This window comes from Falco punctatus (assembly GCF_963210335.1).
Source record: "Falco punctatus genome assembly, chromosome: 4".
Taxonomy (NCBI): Eukaryota; Metazoa; Chordata; class Aves; order Falconiformes; family Falconidae; genus Falco; species Falco punctatus.
The window spans coordinates 10721554-10741223 of NC_137583.1; the positions used below are offsets into that span (position 1 = coordinate 10721554).

Below are 19670 nucleotides of genomic sequence, written 5' to 3' on the forward strand. Positions count from 1 at the left end.
GGGGGGGGCGGCGCCGCCCGGGGGGGCGCGTAAGCGGGACGGGGGCTCTGCGAATTTCAGCGGTGTCTGCGGCGCAAGGGCCGGCCGCGCACCGGCGCCGGGGGGTCGCGCCGCGGCCCACGCAGGGTGCGATGCCCCCCGCGCTCCTGCCCACGCAGCGGCGCCGGGTGAGCTGCGCTCCCGCCGGGCGGCAGTGCCACGGGAGCGGCCCCCGCCCCGCCAGGCGCCGCGGGCAGGTGAGGGCCGGCTCGGCGGGGCCCCGCGGCGGGGGAGGCCGTGCGCGCTCCCGGGCGCCGCGCACCCCCCGTGGGCCGGCCCGGCGGGAGGCTGGGGCGGCCCAGGGCGTTGCCGCTCCCCGCGGATAAAGCCGGGCGGCGGCGAGGGCTGTGCAGAGCCGGGGAGCAGCGCGGGGCGGGCCGGGGCGGCGGCGGGGGGAACCGGGCGCAGGAGCCGTGCGGCCGCTGAGCGCCGCGTCCCTCCCCGCAGGCGCGGGCGGGCAGCGGGCGGAGCGGGCCGAGGAGGAGGCGGAGGCGGAGCGGGGCCGCGCCATGAGCACGCAGGCGCGGGGCCAGGGCGGGCGCAGAGCGGCGGATCCCGACGGCGAGATGCCGGCCACCGAGAAGGACCTGGCGGAGGACGCGCCCTGGAAGCGGATCCAGCAGAACACCTTCACCCGCTGGTGCAACGAGCACTTGCGCTGCGTCAACAAGCGCATCGGCAACCTGCAGCACGACCTGAGCGATGGGCTGCGCCTCATCGCCCTCCTGGAGGTGCTCAGCCAGAAGCGCATGTACCGCAAGTACCACCAGCGGCCCACCTTCCGCCAGATGCAGCTGGAGAACGTCTCGGTGGCCCTCGAGTTCCTGGAGCGGGAGAGCATCAAGCTGGTCTCCATCGGTGAGTGCATCCCCTGCGGGTGCGTTGTCGGTTTATGTTGTTGGGTTTTTTGCTTGTTTTGTTTTTTGTTGGTATGGGGGGTTTTGTTGTTGTGGTGGGGTTTTTTTTTCTTCTCCCCCCCCCCCCTCGTTTTATCGTGTGTTTTTTTTTCCTGCGCCGGCCCTCTGCCTCGCAGGGCAGCCGCGGGGTGCTGCCCCCGGGGCACCGGTCTCGGCAGCTGAGGGAGCGCTGCCGCCCCTTCCCTTCAAGGAGAGGCTTTGGGGGTGCAGCGTGGTGCTGGAGCGCTGCCGCCCCTTCTCTTCAGGGCCAGGCTTTGGGGGGGCAGCGTGGTGGTGGTGTAAAGCTGTGTGTGCAGTGGGGCTGTCCCACAGCCCGGTTGGCGGTGCCTTCCTGTCCCCCTCAGCTGCTCTCCTAGTCACTCTCTCACAGGTGACGCTTTGCTGTCAGGGCTTTCCCTTAGGGAACCCAGTGCCAGAGCGTGTTCTGTCCCTGAGCCCCCAGTTTCCCCAGGAGCTGAGCCCTTCAGTAGCCCCAGCAGGAGACGCAGCCGGGCCAGTGCTTGCCCTAGCCCATGTCCGGCCAGGGGTGCCTGGGCTCTGGCAAGGTGCTGAGCCCAGCTCTGGGGCGGTGGGTGGGCTGTGGGGAGGCAGCTGCAGCCATCCGTGGTGCAAGGAGACTTTTCCTCCTCGCCAGGGCCCAGTATGTGATGCCAGTGTTCAGATGGGCATGGATGCTTGCCTAAGTGCAGTTGGAGCTTTTGAACAGGCTTGTGCTTTCTCTTTAATCTTCCTGCTGTGGTCAGGCATGGGTAGAAAACATACAAGGGCTCCTGCTAACTCTGGGAGATGTGTGGTTTAAGCTAATGCCCAACCTGGCTGGTGCTGGCTTTGACTCTCCATACTGTACTGGAGGGTGCAATTGCTGGGTAACTGGTGGTCTGCTCAGGAAACTAAAGCTGTTGGCATGCATGTCAAATTGCAGATGATCCCTCAGGAATGCCTGTGGTGACCATTTGGGGAATAGCTCAGGTGTGGCCACAATGCAGTCTGTAAAGCAGTAGTTCAAATGCCTGAGAGATCTCTGGGAAGGAATGTGAATGCCTTTTCTAGCGTGTTGCCAGATAACTCTAATTACTGCCTACTGATGACTCTGGCCTGGATGAATTGCACAGCTGAATTCGGGTGAGAGCAGCTCTACCCAGTTGTCTGAAACTCCTGGCTAGGGTGAAAGCTATTTCCCTTTAGAGGCTTCAGCTGCAATAGCAAGAAAATAAACTTCTCCGGTTTGGGGGGGGCCTCTCTGGAGACTTGTGGCTGCATGGTGTAGTGGGTATGCTGTAGTACCTCTCTACTAATGTGTAAAAGCAGCTTTGGACAAATGGGGACTGCTGGGTCCGGAATGGCTGATTATCCTCCTAGGGCAAAATAGCTAATGTACTTGCAGCTGGCAATGGAGCTGGTGCTAATTATTTACTTAGAGTTGCATTCCCTTTGCACACAGTGGGGTTCAAGTTGCAGCTGCTGACTCCTGGGCTGAGCTTGCTTTTGCTAACACCAGAGCTCACCTTTCTGTTTCAGCCACTGGAATGGCTCCTTAGCAGCCGCAGCGCTAACACCAGGCCAGTGCTCCCTTCCTGTTGCATTGTTTGCCCTAGAAAAACGTTGCTGCTCCAGCTGCTTTCCTACTAGCCTGTGGGTTTGGGAGATCAAGGTTAGTGCAGTCAGGCCTGGCTTCCAGCGACTTCCTTCCTAAAATGCTGCAGCAGCAGCAGCACAGCTGCCTTGCAGGATGAGGCTGAGCTGCAGTGTGGCCATAAACATTTAAGATGTGTCTAACTGTTTTGCAGCTTACTTGCGTTGTGTTGGCTATTAAAGTAAATCAAAAAAAAAACCCCAAAACAAGAAACATGTAGTTGAAGCTTTGGGAGAACGGAATGACTAGGGTTGCTAGTGCCTTTGCCATTATCTCGACCTCTGTGTGTGGGGGGGTATACAGCTCTAGCTGTGCTGTGCCACCAGAGCTGGAGCCAAGCAGTAACACAGGAGCCCTACTGTATGGTCCTGGATAAAGGGAGCTGCTCCTGAAAAAGCAGCCTCAACTTGCTCTCCAAAAAAGATGTTCAAAGCGAGCCTTGGTGCTCTGCTTTGTTGAAGAGGCTGAGGCCCGTGCCACCTCTCCGCAGGCGCGGCGTCGGCTGGGGTCGCTGCCTGTCCCTGACGCCTTTCTCCCTGCAGGTTCTGAAGAACTTAGGGCTTGCTTTTTGTTTCTAGCTTGTACTCTCCTCTTTTGTGTTGTTGAGCAAAACCAGGGCTGTGACGGGGCCTGGAGCTATGTACCAGCAAAGGCTTTTAGGTGGAGAACTTTTATGACCAGGTTGGGCTTTAGGGCCTGGTGTGTTTAGGGCCAGCCCTGACCCAAATCAGCAGGGAAAACCCGACAGCTGTGGCTGCTGGATTTCTGGCATTAATAATGCCATCAGACCTCTGCTAAGTGGATGCAGGGCCTGTTCCAGTTATTATTTAACTTCCAGGAACATTTTGGAAGCTGTGTATTACGGCTCAGCTACTGCTGCTATACTACAGCCACACTCAAACTTTTTCAGTAGCAAGCTTTTGGCATTCCATTTTGTGCATTTAAAAGAAGTCTGCCTGTGCACAGAGAAATCAGTTAAATTTATAGTGTTTGGCCACAACCCCTTCTGGATGCACAGTTAGGAGTCCTGCCTCTCCTGCTGCTGTTGCCCCTTCTTGAGTCTCTGCTGAGTCTCTTGATAGTTCAGGGTGCTTTTCTTCTAAGCATGGAGTGCCTCCGCTTCAGTGCAGATTTAACCACACGTGTGGTCTAACGTAAAAACAGCTGTTTTTGTGCTTTTTGCCATCTAGCAAAGATGGGATGTAAAGCTCTGAAAAAGCCGCTGTGAGGACAGGTGACTTCGTGGAGTTTTCTACTCAGCACGAGGTGACTGCTGTGCCACTCAAGTGTTAACAAGTGTTAAGTCTAGCTCTTTTTTTTTTTTGTCTGCTAGACTGAGATAATTGCAGATTCCTGGGTGCTGAGTGGCATCTGGTGTGACAGGCACTGGGGAGTAGGATGCCAGGAATGCAGAGCACAAGGGCTTTGCTCTTGGCCAAAGCAGCTGATTGACTCCACAGATTACTTTGTACAGGAGCCACGCTGCCCCTTGGTAAAAGCTGTAGCAAGTGGCAGGGGGGGGGGGGGGGGGGGGGTTGAAGCTAGCTTGGCACTGAGCTTGTCCCTCAGAACTGTGATACCGGGCAATAGGAGTCAACTGATTTAGCTTAGAAACAGAGTTCAGTGTCTGAAGCTTGGCAGGTGGTTTTGGGCTGTGAACTGCCAAGTTGCACTGGAGGCTGCAGCCAGCAGACCCTGGTGCACGCCCTGGTGCTGTTCGGTGCCTGTTGGCAGTGTCCTTGTGGCTGCTGCTCGCCCAGTAGCTCTGTGTTGCTGGCAGAGGCAGGATGAGTGCTGGCCGGCTTGTTTGGTAAAACTGCTGTCTTACACTGCTGCAGTCTGATTGATCAAACTGAAAACCACATGGCTTCTCTGCCAGGTTGCACTTTCACCAGGTAAGGGAGCTGATCTGGCTTGCCTCGCAGCTGCAGGACATCAAGTGATGATGCAGGTAAATGGATAGGCAGGGGCAGCTGGTTTGTCTTGGTGGTGGTCCTGAGTCCTCCTGCAGTGCCTGGAGGGAGATGGGTGAGGAGAGGGTGGGATTATAATCATGATCTATTGGTACTTGCCTCATGGAGACTTTGGTGGTCTTGGGATGTCCCAGCTGCAGGAGTGCTTCTGGAAGGGCTGTTTCTTTCTGACCGAACCTAACTTGTGTATCAGGTGGTTTTTGGTTAATGACCAAGTACTTGATGCATCCAGTGTGCTCTGTAGAGCAGACCTCCAGCATGCTGTCAAGATGAAAGTATCTTGACCTGTGAGTCCGAGTACCTTGTGGAGTCTCTTCTTAAGAAAATAGCTGAAAACCTTTCTTCTCTAGGCTGTTGATGTACTGAGGGGTGACAAAACAAATCTTAATATTTTTGAGGAGAACTCATATCTTCTAAAGCTTGGTAAGTGTGTTGTCCTGTAATGCCTAGAGCTAGGTGCATGAAAACTGAAAAAAGGAAAATGTATTTTCAGCCTGTATACAGTTAGGGTCTTTCACTGTCTCACTTCAGGTGCTGTTAACACATCATAAGAAGGTAGTCAAAATACACTTGCATTTTGTCTGCCACTTACCTGTGACTTCCCTGGAGGCTGTTTTCTGGAAAATATCCAGTGTGTCTTGGAAGCAGGTTTCTGCTTCTTGGAAATGTGACACTTAATCCTTCCCCTCAAAGATTATTTTTGATAGAGTGGCTGTGGGCCTGACGGCTGGAGGTGGCTTCAGTTTCTGAGGGTGGTTGGTCTCCTCTGTTTCAATAGCTCGACTGCTGGTCTGAAAGCGTGGCTTTGCATGAGCTATTTGCTCCAAGTTATAGGAAACTTTAAGGTAGCTTACACAGACTGCTCTTGCATTCTTTTACATATGAGCGGAAACTTGTAAAGTGATCAAACTTCAGTAAAATTACTTGGGGCCGGTTAGACTAATGTGCTAAACAGCTTTTTCATTTAAGGCGCTGAATGCTATGCCAGCTATTCAAGAAGGACTGAAGTCTTAACTGCTCCATATTCTAATGCCAGTCATGTATTGACTTACATGGGAATGTTTAAATCAAAATGGGTCACGATAACTCCTTTCCTAGCCTACAACTGTAATCTAAGAACGTGGTTAGCCTTGTGTGTGGCCATGCTTCTGCACTGCCAGTATTGTTCGGTGTCCGCTCCAAGCGATGGGAAGTAAAACAATGATCTCTGAATCTCCCAGGCTGCAGAGGAATTCTGTTTTCTCTCTGCCCCTCAGAAACACTTTGATGTGCAGTTAGTCTGGGACCTGAACAAGGGCCTGCCAAGTTCAGACCACTGATGCATGCTGTGGCTGCACACCAGAGTGAAATGGTGTGTTGCAGGTGATGCAGGTGTGAGCAGACCTCTGCTGTACTGACACTCACCTGGTCTCTGCCACCAGCATCAGGGGGACCTGCCTGTGGACCTGTGTCTTCCTTTACTGCCTGGTGTGTGGTGCACAGCTCACAGAGATGACACCTGATCCATAAGGTGTTACAGTAATGGCAATGCAAAGCTCAGCGACCTGGAGTTTGGCTCTGCTAGGGCTTGGTACCACTGTGCCTGAAGAGCCGGTCCCAGCAGCTGTTGCTTACAAAGCATCAAACCTGATTTTGGCTCTGGGTGAGGTAGTCAGGCTTTCTGTAGAGAAAGCTGTAGGTTCCTGTGAGATTTTTCTTGCTTTTTGTGTGTGCACTCTGCTAGTACAGTGGGTCCTGTTCCAGAGCACCCATCCATGGAGTGGGGGAGTCCTCTCCACACTGGTGTGCCAAGGTAGTGATGGGCATGCATGGTTGGTGGAAGCAGGTGAGGATGTGTTGCTGCAGTCTGCTTGGACTTGGCAGGAAAAACAGAATCAGATGTTCCAAGTGTGTCTGCTGGAGGAGTGAAATGCTGTGTTAACTGTTGGTGGAAGTAAAAAAAAAATAATAAAAAAATGTAGAGAAGGCTAAGGGAAGACACTGCCCAACCTCTTAAGGAGATTTGAGCAGTCTTTGCTACAGCCTTCACTGTATGGCACTGCTCACAGGGCTGTTTGTTGCAGGCTGAATTCATGCTGGTGGTGGTGGTGGGAACGGATGAGTGTCTTCACATTGTGTTTGGAGAAATACGAGTAGCGGTTTTCATGAAAATACTGCGTCTGAAACCTGTGCTAGCTGCTAGCTTTTCTTGAAAGCTCTAGTACGAGCGTGTGGTAGAGGTGGGTACTCACCCACCCTTCTTGCAGCCGCTGCCTGGGTGGGGTGAGCAGAACTGCCCTGGCTCTTCCTGGGAATCTGACCTCAGGTTCAGAGTTGAGTCAACCGAGGTCTGAGGTTCTCTCTTCAATGGGCTAAGCAAGCTCAGCCTGTGGATTTGAATTAATTAACTGAAGCTCAAGTGAGGGTTTTCTCCCTGTGTCTTGCTTCTGGGGTCTTGGTACAGATATTTATTTTTTTAACCACCACCAGGCAAAAGTTTCTGTAGCTCACACTCCTGCCTATCTGTGTTCCTCCTGAGGAAGGACCAGTACTCTAATCTAACAGGAAAGACAGACACTTTCTTCTAGGTTGTCATTAGGAGATAAATCCTAGTTCCTGTACTGGAAAGCCTTGCAGCGAGTGTGTGTTGTACCATAACCAGATGTTTCTCTGGGCTCTGACATGGCCTCTAACCTGTCTGAGCTTTCCTCAGCTTTCTGTCCCTCATGCAACTAACCTTGAGTTCTGGAGATGCCTACATCATATCTGGTACAACATAATGAGGATTATCTGCTGTGGTGGGCTTTGGGTTCAGCTAATGGACAGCAATTCCTTGTGTAAACACTGTTCTGCTGTAAGCAGTTGAAGTCTCTAACATCCATAGTGAGATGTATGCAGCGTCTGGTTCCTGCTGTGCTAGTACATGGCAACTGCAATACTAGCAAGAATAAATGGATTTTTTTTTTTTGTGGTAGTGAAAACAAGCTAGGCCACTTCAAACGAAGCTTTGACTAAGTTCCTGGGGAAGCAAGGGTTGCCTTGCATGTCCTCCCTTGTGCTGAGTAACACAGCAGACACTGCCCTGGAGCTGCCTGGGGGTGGGCAGAGGATGGAGCAGCTGAATCCTGTCTCTTCTGGTGTGATGGGTTGGGGTTGTTTGGACCCCCTGTTGATGCTGCCCTTGGAAGAAAGCAGCCATGGCTCTAATAAACCCAGTGGCCACACATACAGCTGCACTGTCTGGTTGCTAATGAGACGTTTCCTCTGAGTCAGATAGGTGATGGTCCTCTGCTGTTCATTACAACTCACAGAAGCAGACAGCTAATCTAGGGAAGGAGCCAATAAATACTGAAGGACATCTCCAACTTTAAAACATAAATTCAGCTTATATTGCAGAGCTGTTTTCTCTGGGTCACTGAAATATAGCAAGTTTTATTGGTCAGGCTGGTAAGGTGGTACTGGCAGAGCTTTGAACATCCAGGCTGGGATCTTTCTTGCAAAGGGACAAGCTGTTTTCATCTAACAGCAGCAGCAGGTTGCATGAACTCTCCTGCTGACTTTCCCAGTAATAGCACAAAAATGCACGTGGGCTACAGTGACATCATGGGCCGTGGCTCCTTCTCCCTTGCTTCAGGGCATGCCGTAAATCATGACGCATTTATTTGTCGGAGCTCTGCATTATTCCAGCATGAGCTGGCCAGGCTTTGTGGCAGCACAGCACCCAAACACGGGGTCCTTTGAGAGTGAGGTGGGCACAGACACTGCCATGCTGGCACCCAGCCTCCCTACAGTGAGGGAGAAATTGGGCAAGGGCTGTTGCAACAGCATGTCCTGGTGTCGCCCAAGGAGCACGCTAGCAGGCAGTGCATTGCTGCAGCCGGTGCCCGCGTGGCATGGGTGCTGTGCTGAGCAAGCCTCTGCTCTCGCCACGCTGCTGGGGAAGCACTCGCTGTCTTCCCGAAGCCTGGGTGGGGTGGGAGCATTGCAGCACTGGCCACAGGCCCTCTGTGCCACTGGCCACAGCACCTCTGCTGCTGCGGAGCGGTAGGTGGAAGCAGTGGAGGTGCCTTCCCGCTGGCCTGGGGATGGTGTGTTGCCACCCACTTGTGCTGAAATCTGGGGGGCACTTCGGAGTGGCTGCCTGTGAGATGAGCTCTGGGCTGAGCTATTACATGCTGCTCTGAAATGCCAACTCCCGTGCCTTGCATAGGTGCTGTGAGCACATCTGGACTGAGGGGGGTGGGATGCTGGCGGCTGTCTCTCTTCCACGGCTCGCAGCCCACGGCGATTTTGGGCTACCCTGGGCGCTTGCGGCTGCCTACTGGTTTTGATTAGTCTGTGGCTGCTCTTGTGAGGAGACAATGTAAGTGTCTGTGTTTCTGAGCCTGTATTAAAGGGCACTCTCGTGGTTGGTGGGCCTAAAACCAGCTGTAGGTGGCAACTGGTGAGCTATGCTATGTAAACACGCTTTGAAATTCTCCTCTGGAGCCCTGCAGCAGAAGGCGCAGTGTACAGAGCTGCTCTGAGCAAACACCAGTGATATGTGCATCTGAAGGTTATTCAAACACAGAAGAGGAAATACTGTTCCCCTTGGCTAGATACTAACCTGCCATATCTGTGCTTCCTTTAATTGGTATAATTAACTGTTTTACATTCCTTTTCTCTCAACACCCTTGCAGCAGTAGGTGTAGCAGCTTTAGTGGACTTCACATAAGCAAATAACCGGCAAGCCAGGTCTCTGAGCTAGTTTAGCTAGGTCTTGAGGTTAAAACACTGAGTATGTCTTACAGGTGACCTTCACCTTCATGCAGATCCTCACTTTCTTACAAGGTGAGTGGTAGCAGCAGGTCCCCTGGGCTTGGACCACAGGAGTGAAGAGCCTGAGCTGGGGGGTATGTGCAGTGCCCTGCATTTGTCCCAGCATCTCCCTGGCTGGGAGCTGGCAGTTTAACAAAGACTCCCTGCATCTGTCATGGTGTGAGACACAAATCTTGGATTAATCTGACTGCTTTCAATCCTCACCACAGAATGAGGAACACTAGTTTGCTAAACAACGTTGGTGTCCAACTGTCATCTTGGTGGTGCAAGATACCAAGTGTTACTTCATCTTCATAGCTAGACAGTGAATTTTGGTAGGGTTTCTTTCTCTCTGCAAGAGACAGAGTAATTTTACTTGTCAGTCTCCCAAATAATCCAAAGCCCAGGCACCTTTGAGCCTGCTCTAGCACCTGGATGCTGCTGTTTGCTGGTGTCACTGCTAGCCATGGTGACTCCCCGCAGCTGTTACTTCCTCAGATGTGGCTTGTTGTCAGATTCCCCTGTGGGAGGGAAGAGTTTGTGTCTGAGCAGACTTAACGTACTGGCTGTGGGAAGACTTAGGATGCTAATTGTGGTGTTTCAGCTTTGTTCTGGCTGTTGATCGACAGTGTGACTGCATGCAAATATCTGATAGCTTATGTAACTGCTTGAACAAGATCAATGGTCTAATAAAAAGTCAAACAAACAGCTTTAGTTGTCTCTGAGGATTATTTCTTTTGGTAACTTTTATGCTTGTTGTAAAAATGCAGCTATGAAGAAATAGAGAAGCTAGGCTGGTGACAAGGAAACTTGTGGTGATCTTGAAAGGGCAGTGACTTCCAGTGCCACAGCTGGAGCTCAGCAGTGCTGGATGCTGTGGCTGTCAGATGTCAGCACAAAGACATGGAAACTCTTTGTGGTTATGGTATCTAATGCTGGCTCGAGTGAGTCTGACACTTTTAACAGGGCATGCAGCATGTGTGCTGGACAACTGAAGAGCTCCATCAAATATGGGTGGCCAGAGGGGGAGGGTAACTCTTGCCACAACCCACTACAACTGCTGTCAGAGAAGACCCTGGCTGGCAGAGGTTGCCTGCACATTGGTAAACCAGCTCCTGTACTAATAGTATTTCTCAGACCTAACCTGACTGGTGAGCAAGAGCAAGGAGTGCCAGCTCAATCAAATTGCCAAAGACCAAGTGAGATGTCTGCTTGAGGGGCCACAAAATCAGGCTGCTGAGGAGCACCTGCAGATCCTTGGAGTGGTGCAGAAGTAGGCGCATCCAAAAAAGTTAGAAAAAGCCCGAGAGAGTCTTCCAGCGGTTCAGGCTCTCCCCCAAAATGTAAGAGTGAAGAAACGCTAATTGTGTTCAGGTCACAGCTGCTGTGAAGTGGTCAGGCTCAGCCCTGCCCTTGGTGCTGTGGCTCTGGATGATTATGGCTGCTAAGTGAGTATCACTTGGCATGCTAATGACTTGCAGGCATCTGCAGTTATAGACATAGGAGCATGTGGGACTCCTGGTCAAGGGTATGGCTAAGACCTTGTCCCAGAGAATTAACCACATCATTGTTGGGATCCTCACTTGAGTATATACCAATATACTGCTTTCTGGGTGGAAACAGTTTGGAGATGTTCTGCAGGGGTCAACTCATGGAGGTGGCTTGCTCTGCTGTGAAAGCACCAGGAGCAGCAGACTCCAGTGAGGAGCTGCTAGTTCAGGCCCTGGAAATGGTGGAGATGCCTGGGGTGCCTTGGGTGGAAAGCTCTGCTGAGCTCTGCTTCAGGGGCCAGGGAAGCCCCCTGAAGTTAGTGGCACAAAACCCTACTTCAGCAAATCTGCTTCAGGTTTTGCTGTGGTTTTTGTATCCTAGTTCAAAGTTCAGTGTTTAAAGAAATACTACTTTTGATATAGGTAACTGAAAAAGCTATGTACCTTTAACAGGTTTTTAATTGCAAGGAGGAAAATTATCTGCTTCATGTGAAGTGCTGCAACTATTGGTTGAAAACACTGCCTAAGGCAGAGGAAGCTTAAATATTTTAATTAACCAGATTTATTACTTAAACACAGGCTTTAACAAGCTGTAGAATAGTTCATACTCTAGCTGTAAGAAAAGTATCTCGGGCTTCTGAAGCAGTACATGGACAAGCAAGAGTATTTGAGGTCAGATGTAGAAGCTGAAATAAGCAGCCCAGTCTCTGTCTAAGAGTAGGACAAACATCTGTGGGGCTTTTGCTCTGTCTGGATGGAGGTAATAGCATGTTAATAAATATTTTTCATGGTAAAATGGAGGAATTTATAACAAATGAGCTAACCTAATGCTGTACCTAACCTGGTAGGTAACTGGGAGGGGTATGGGAGGTCAGGCAGTGCAGCTTGCGATGTTACTGCAACTGTTCCTGCTCTAGTAAAATTGCCTCCAGAGCCAGTGGGGGTTTTTTTGTGTGTTGTGTTAAAAATGTGAAATACAATAGGTCTGCAAATGTGAACAATATGAGTCTGCAGATTAAAAATGAGATCTTGCAGCTGGTGAGGATTTGGGTAATTGCCGGCACCCTGTTCAGTCGATGTGTGTGTGGTGGAGCGCTGTCCCTGAAGCCTAGGGAGAGAGCTGTGAGCTTGTGAAGCTTGGAAAGACTTGTGTGAAGCCTTTAGCTGGAAGACTTAAAGTCCAGCCTCTGGAGAGGAAAGGTGGTATCCCTCTGAGCGCTGGCTAGCTCAGAAACGCTGTTAGCAGCCAGAGCCTGTTATGGCTGAGCAGCTCCTGACAAAGTTGGATTAGGCTGACGGTGTCAAATGAGCAGAGCTGCTCCTGCATCTTGCTAGAAGCAGCCTATGGGGGGAAGAAGGCAGGCATGGCCCCGAGCAGAGCCTGTGGATGGCACAGGACCCACAGTGTGGGCACTGGGGGCTGGGGCCAGCCAGCCTGCAGCAGCTGGTGTGAGCTGGGGGGGGTCCCTCGGGCAGCTCAGAGTGATGCAAAACTCACACATCCAAAGCAAAGCTTTGCTGGGTGGTGAGTGAGTTTGGGTGGGAGGAGCGGGTATGTGGGCTGCACAAGTGTGTGTCGCACAGCTGTGGCTAATATGTGCTCAAGCTGTACCATTAATCCCATATGGTCCTCTTTAAGGTGCTCAGAGACCACCCATGCAGACTGTGCCTCTGCAGATCCACTGCCGCTCTCCTGCTCATGAAAGCTTCTCTCAAAAGAGGTCTGTCTGATAGTGGCTGCCGCCATCGGATGAATTACCTGGGCCTCAAGCCAAGCATCTATTCCTTACGTTAGCGGCTTGTAGCTGAAACCATATAAACACAGCGCTATCCTGTGTGGGTTGTTAAACACACAGGGCTTAAATCTGGACTGCGCAGGGGTGAGCCTTGTGCTGTGTGCGGGTGGAAGCGTGTTTACTGCTGCGTTGCACAAGTATACAAAAATATGTTCAAATGATGTCACTGCTTCTTCCAGAAAGAGGGTGAAACTGCCTCCTTCAAGAAGCAGCTGCACAACACAATGTTTTTTTAAATTTTATTTAAAGATTGACATTCCAGGAAGAAAGTGGACTCCTTCCTTCTTGGACAGGGATGGTCATGGTTTCTAGTGGAGGGGAGGACAGGTGTCTGTATGTGGAAATCTCATGAAGAACTAACGTCTAGCTGGCTTACACACAAAAACATTAAGACATCTTCATAGTGGTCACGGAAAAGCAGCAGTGCCTGCCAGGACTGCAGGGATGCACGGTGGATGCACGGTGTTTGTAGTGACTGTGCCACTACCCTGAGCATCCTCACTTGGTGCATGGCTGCAGAAGGCAGCCTGGCTTGTGCAGATGTGCCATCCCCCTCCGGATGGGCACCGGAATGGTGATGCTGAGGTGGTGGCTGGAGCTCGGAGGCAGGATGGTGGCTGATTTCAGGTGTTCAGCACCTGTATGGTAGTGGCCTGGTGAGATGTATTCTGGTAGCAGCTTGGGGGTGTAGGGCTGCTTTCGGTGCTGTGTGTTTAAGAGTGCGTACTTACGCCTGAATGTCAAAATGAACTGTTGAAATGGCTCTGATGTTGAAGGGAGATTTCCAAAGCAGCTGTTCTGATCTGCAGTGGGGATACAATTGCATGTGTCATGGTTTAGCCCCAGCTGGCAACTAAGCCCCATGTAGCCACTTGCTCACTCCTCCCTGCTGGGTTGGGGGAGAAAATCAGCAGAGTAAAAATGACAAAACTCATGGGTTCAGATAAAGACAGTTTAATAGGTAAAGCAAAAGCCGCACGTGCAAGCGGAGCAAACAAAGGAATTCATTCACCAGTTCGCATTGGCGGGCAGGTGTTCAGCCATCCCCAGGAAAGCAGGGCTCCATTGCGTGTGAGTTACCGGGGAAGACAAAACACTCTAACTCTGAATGTCCCCCTGTCCCCACCCCGCCTGCCTTCTCCTTCCCCCAGGTTTATAAGCTGAGCATGCATGGGATATCCCTTTGGTCAGTGGGGGTCAGCTCTCCTGCCCGTGTTGTGTGTCGTCCATCTTCCCCTTCACAGAAGGGCATCGTTTTGCATTAAGATGTCTCTGCCAGTCAAACCTTTAGCCTTTCTGTAACAGGATCATGTTGTGGTTTAATCCCAGTTGGCAGCTAAGCCCCATGCTCACCCACTCCCCCCTAGTGGGATGGGGGGATAATCAGCAGAGTAAAAGTGGGAAAACTCATGGGTTGAGGTAAAGACAGTTTAATAAGTAGAACAAAAGCCAGACACGCAAGCGAAGCAGGCCAAGGAATTGATGCACCCATTCCCATGGCAGGCAGGTGTTCAGCCGTCCCCAGGAAAGCAGGGCGGAAAGCAGGGCTTCATGGTGGGTAACGGTTATTCAGGAAAACAAACGTCCTAACTCCAAATGTGTCCACCTTCTTCCTCCTTCCCCCAGGTCTATAAGCTGAGCGTGCTGCCATATGGTATGGGATATCCCTTTGGTCAGTGGGGGTCAGCTGTCCTGCCTGTGTCGTCCTCCCCCTCCCCAACTCCTTGTGCCCCCCAGCCCCCTCGCTGTGGGGTGGGGTGAGGAGCAGAGAAGCCCTTGGCTCTGTGCAAACTGCTCAGCAATAACAGAAACATCCCTGTGTTATCAAGGCTGTTTTCAGCACAAACCCAAAGCAGAGCCCCATACCAGCTGCTCTGAAGAAAAATTAGCTCTGTGCCAGCCAAAACCAGTACATGTTGTTGGAGATAAATTACCTTTTCTATTACTTCTCAGGGAAATGGTAGGACGGAGATAGATGACCTGCTGATAAATTCTGGAATAACTTGTCACTAAGCTACAGAGGGCTGTAGAGCATCTGTAACAGAGCATCTGTAACAGGGCATCTGTGCTGAAATACTTCAAAAGAAACCTGTATGGAGCAGTGCTGTTAGGCCCTGATTCTGAGCACCTACCAAAACCCAGACAAACCACAAATCTTTGGCATAGCTAAAGTAACTGGCAGGGTATTTTCTGATGTGTCACCAACCCCAGACCACAAAGTATGCTCTGATCCTGAACTCTTGGTGCTGCAGCATGGGGTGGAGGTGGGTTGAGCTGTGCAGGGCTGCATGAATGGGGATTTCCTTCGAACAACCCTGTGCACAGTGAATCACAGTCAGTGCAGTGATTCTGGTTTCAGATGGAAAAATTGAATCTTGGTGTATGTTGTGGCCAAGGATTTCCCCAAACAGTAATCGCATCTGATAATTTCTAATGTGTTGGTTTTGGCTTCAGAAACTCCATCCATTGCAGCTTTCGTGCCTGGCGTCTGCCGCACAGAAGATGTTAGACAGCCCTATCTGAATGGGCTCATTTATCTCAGCAGGATTTTACATGCTGTTTCTTATAACTATCTTGACCTACCCCCACTGTGAGTAAACACGCTCTTCACTAATGCAGAGGTCATTGTGATGTCTGGAAACCTCTGATATACTTGTTGCTCTTTTGCCTCACCAAGGCTTTTTTTCTTTTTTTCCTTTCTGTAGCCACATCTCTTGTACCTTTTCCATCCCCAGAGCACGCTGGTGCTGAGGGGGTGGACCTTCCTGTTGGTCCCCTGCACTGAAGCTCGGTCACCTTCCTTCAGTAATGGAAGGTACAGCACAGTGCTGATGACTTGTCCACCTAATGCATCTGCTGGCCCCTGGGAAGTCTTTGCAAGAACTAGCCTGGTTTTTAACCTTGATGCAACCTGAAGTGACCTGGTGAGGTTTAGGATTACCTTAATCTTGCAGGGATGGTTACTGCAGTCTCATGCCTCGGCGACAATTCTTAGTTTTGCTGTGTTACTTGCAGAAATTTGGCTCCACAGCTTTATTCCTATGTTCCTATCTGCAGTGGGGGATAAATGTGTATATATATACTCACATATATGTTTATCAGCTTAGCCTTGCTGACGGAGGCTTGGCTTTCTGGCTGTGTGAGGAGGTGATCTGTTGTGAGGCGGTGCTTTTTTTGTTTGCACGGAGTAACCTGGAGTTTATTGGACTCCTAGACAAGTATTTTGGCCTAGGCTTGGGCAATCTTGTATTTGGCTAGAATTTTCATGAAACACGTTTCCTGTGAGTTGGGTGGTGGTGTTGCTGGCCGGGCCGTAGCTCCCAGCTCTGGTGGGAGGGCTGTGCCGCAGCAGTGGATGTGCTGCCCCGTGGGGAGCAGGACCCTGGCCCAGGCTCGCTCCCCTTCCCCTCCCCGCCCGGGGCAGGGGCTGCAGCTTGTGCCCCATCACTCCGCTTCAGAAGCCGAGCCAAGCATTTCTCAGCAGAACGTGGCAAAGGCGGCGGGGGGGAGGGGGGGCTCCTCTCTTCCCCCTTCCCTCCATCATTTCACAGAAATCCACTTTCCGGCATGTTCGCTCCCCGCTGCGGGGACTTTCCTTCACAAGTCATTACCACCGAGTGATTAATCAGCCCCCGGGCGGCTGGCGTGGCCTGTCCCCGCCGTTTCCCGGCGCTTCCCTCCGCCGGCGCCTGACCCGGGGTGGCGGCGGTGGGGGGGGGGGGGCCGCCGACCGCCCCTCGCCGGGGGCTTTCCCAAGGCCCTGCAGCCCGCGGGGTCGATGGAACCGGTCTGCGGGTTGCTGCCGGCCGTGCCGACCCGCGAGGAGGGGGGGGGCTGCTGGGTCACCCCGACCCGGGGAGGGGGTTGTGCAGGAAGGTCCCAGGCGGGCGGGGCGCCCTGTGCGGGGGGGGGGTCGCAGAGGCCGCTGCTGCCCGCGGTGCGTGTGCCCGCTGTGGCACGCCGGGGGCAGCGGCAAGCGGGAGCCGGGCTGGCCCGGGGGGGCGGCGGGGTGAGCTCGGCAGCGGGGAGCGCGCTGTGCCGGGCGCTCGCAGGGCCCGGTGCCGGGGCGGTGTGGCCCCGCCGTGCCCCCGGGGCCCGGTGTGAGGGCGGGCGCAGGCCCGGGCCTCGCTCCTGGAGCGGAGCAGCGCTGGTGGCCGTGGCTGCTGCGCAGGGGCCGCGCGTTCAGGCTGCCCCCGCCACCGACGGGCACCCCGAATTCGCAGCGGCGGGCCGGGCCCGGCGGGCCGTGACAGCCGCGGTGCTGCGTCCCCCCTCGCCGCTGACCCCTTTGTCCCTGGTGGCAGGGTCGCACGTGCGCTGACACCCCTTGCTGGGCTCCTCCGCAGCCCGAGATCAGATCCGAGATCCGAGATACCTTCCCGTGTCCACAACTTGGTAGCGGCTCTGAAGGAAGAGCCACGGAAACCTTAGGTGCGTTCAGACCGAAAGGATTAAGGAATTTGATCATAAGCCACACGCAGTTTGACTTTTTTTCCCCACCCACCCTAACAATTCCTAATTTTGAAATTCTTGACTTCTTCCAGCCCCCTTGGGTGTTTTCAGTTTCTCTCGGAGAAGCTGGGTTGGTTGCTGTTGCTGTTACACTGCTGGCTTCAGCTTGCTTCATGTTATGCCTTTCTTTTCTGGATGTGAGCCTTAAGTGGTCTCTGGGTACCTATTAAAAAGTTGGGCAGAGCTATTTTCATCTGTATTTCACTCCTGTGAGCTCCACTGGTTTAATTATTTTTATTCTTTTCTGTATTAAAAGTCTGTCTGACTTTTTTTTTTTCCTTGCCAAACCTACCCTGAAAGGACTGGAGTTGAACTTATTTTTACAGTTGCCTGTTCCACCTCATAAGGGATCCTTTCCAGAGGCCCAGTGTGCACCAGTAGACAGCGCAGGGTGATGGATGCAACAGTGGCCTGAAGTCCTCTGACTGATCTGAAGGGTTTCAAATCCAATTAAAGTAAAAACTGTTGAAAACCTCTGAATTGTAATGTTTAATCGCTCAAATCCTAAGATAAGCCTCACAGAGGAATCAACTTTTTGTTGGTGTAGTTTTTTTGTTTGTTTGGGTTTTTTTGTTTGGTTTTTTTTTTTTCTTTCTTTTGTAATAACCAGACATCCTGGTGAGCATAGAGGAAAATGGTTTCCATCCCCTTGGAAAAAAATAAAAAAGGAAAACCCCCAACATTTTTTCCATCCTCCTGTCTGTGCCCAGATCAGCACTCAGTTAATGTACTGAAAGCCCTCCAGTGAAATGGCATTTCTCCTCTGAAAAACTCAGCTTGTAAAAACCTTAGTGGATCTGCTGCGTACATGGTGTATCACTTACACTTCCTGAAGATAGCTTCCTTGGGTACCAAACACCCAGAGGCTCGTTGGTAAAGCTGACCACTGGCTGCATCTCAGCAGGGTGCAGGAGCTAAGTTGGGAGCGGATGAGATGAAGGCCTGCTGGTGTTCACCTAAGCTGGATGCTGAGGAAAGCTCTCCAATGGGTCACAGCATCAACTGCGAACACTGCTGAGAAGCAGAGATGCAGTGCAGCTGGAGCGTGTTGCTGTTAGAGGCTAGCAGGTCACAGCCCGGAATCCATGAACTGGCCCAAGATCAGCTGCCCTGGTGCCAGCCCCGAGCAGTGAGCGCAGCCGGGGCTCCCGCAGGATGAGCCGGCTGCGCACGGGCAGACGACAAGCTGTGTGCCGAGCTCCAGAAGCTGCCAGGTGGACCTGGGCTTAAGGGTCACTGGAGGAAATGGTTGCAGTATGTTCTCAATGCACAGAGGAACCCGCGTAATTGATTTAAAGACATATTATCCCTACAGAGGATGTCGCTAATGGCTTTAGCAGGCACGGCAAGCCTGTGAACACATACTGTATGCTTCGGCAAAGAATTTCCTTAGGCAGCTCGCTCAGTTTCATCTCATCTGCATAGTTCTGCTTGGTATGGACACAGTGTGGAGCAGGGCTTTTGAAAGAGCTCAGTTCAATGTGGAGTTTTCACTGTTGCAGAAGATTAAACCTTAGCGAGCGCTTAATTTTTCTGGCCCCCAATTGCTATATTGTCTAACAATAGGTGAGAATAACTGGAGGTGGGAAAATGCTCAGAAACTTCAAGACACTGGGATTTAAAATTCCTACAGTCTCCATTTAAGTGATCTATAACTGAACTTCATGCACTGTACAAGCTTCCTTCCACATCTGGAAATAAGGAGTAAGGGTGGCTGTTGAGACGGCTCCTTTGTTTTGTGTTAAGGAGCATGCATCTTGGGTTCTTCCATGTAATGCATAAACCACAATTTTCAGTAGGGAGAACATTGATTGGAGAAGGTGACCGCTTTTTAGAGAAGCTGGTTGTTGTAGAACTTCCATATGTGATCAACAGTAAAACGTATGAGATGTCTTTGCCCAGACTGTAAACGAGCTGTGTTGACTTCAGCCTCAGCCAAGAAACTGTTTTTAAAAAAAAATAATATATATATATAAATGCACTACTCAAAAACTGCTTTTTCAGTCCTTCATTTGTTTCGCAAGACTTTGCACAGTAGCTCAATTTAGTAAGGAAGCTGTCTGCTGCGGTAGCTTATCTTGTTTCCACTAATTGTCCAACAGAAAATGACTTGCAGCTCTGCTGTAGGGCAGAGTTCAAGGAGCGCTGCCGTAGTTCGGGTAGTGCTTGTGCTTAACCTGAACACAAAGCAGACTTGCACATCAGCAAAAGATACCAGTCACAAACCTGTTTGTAACACTGGGTTGGTTTTTTTGGAGTTGTGGAATCATTTAGCTTTGAAGAGACCTAATGAAGGTCGTAGAGTTCAAGCCATGTGCTTCAGGTAGAGTTCTTGGATCTCTCCTGGAGAGGATGAATTTGCAAGCTTTAGATCAATGCCAGGTTTCAGTTCTGGTGCTTGCTCCTGGAGCAGCTGCGAGCACAGATACAGAGGACCAAGCTCTGCTGTGCTGGTGATTTTCCACTTGGTAGGTTGGGTTGGGAAGTTTTTTGTGGCCCAAGCCATAAAAATGACAGACATTTGTCTGGAGATG

General features: G+C 51.6%; 1 protein-coding gene across 3 annotated transcripts in view; it reads left to right on the forward strand.

The window, feature by feature from the left end:
• Window positions 1–527: 527 nt before the first annotated feature.
• FLNB (filamin B) overlaps window positions 528–19670 on the forward strand; it is a 73679-nt gene continuing 54536 nt past the window's right edge. The window contains exon 1 of one of the 3 annotated variants that reach the window (XM_080383167.1): window positions 528–897. In XM_080383167.1, the coding sequence (XP_080239293.1) occupies window positions 549–897 (349 nt within the window). In that variant the 5' untranslated portion in view covers window positions 528–548. The remainder of the gene's footprint in view (window positions 898–19670) is intronic. The other 2 variants (XM_080383168.1, XM_080383166.1) reach the window with 2 other exon arrangements.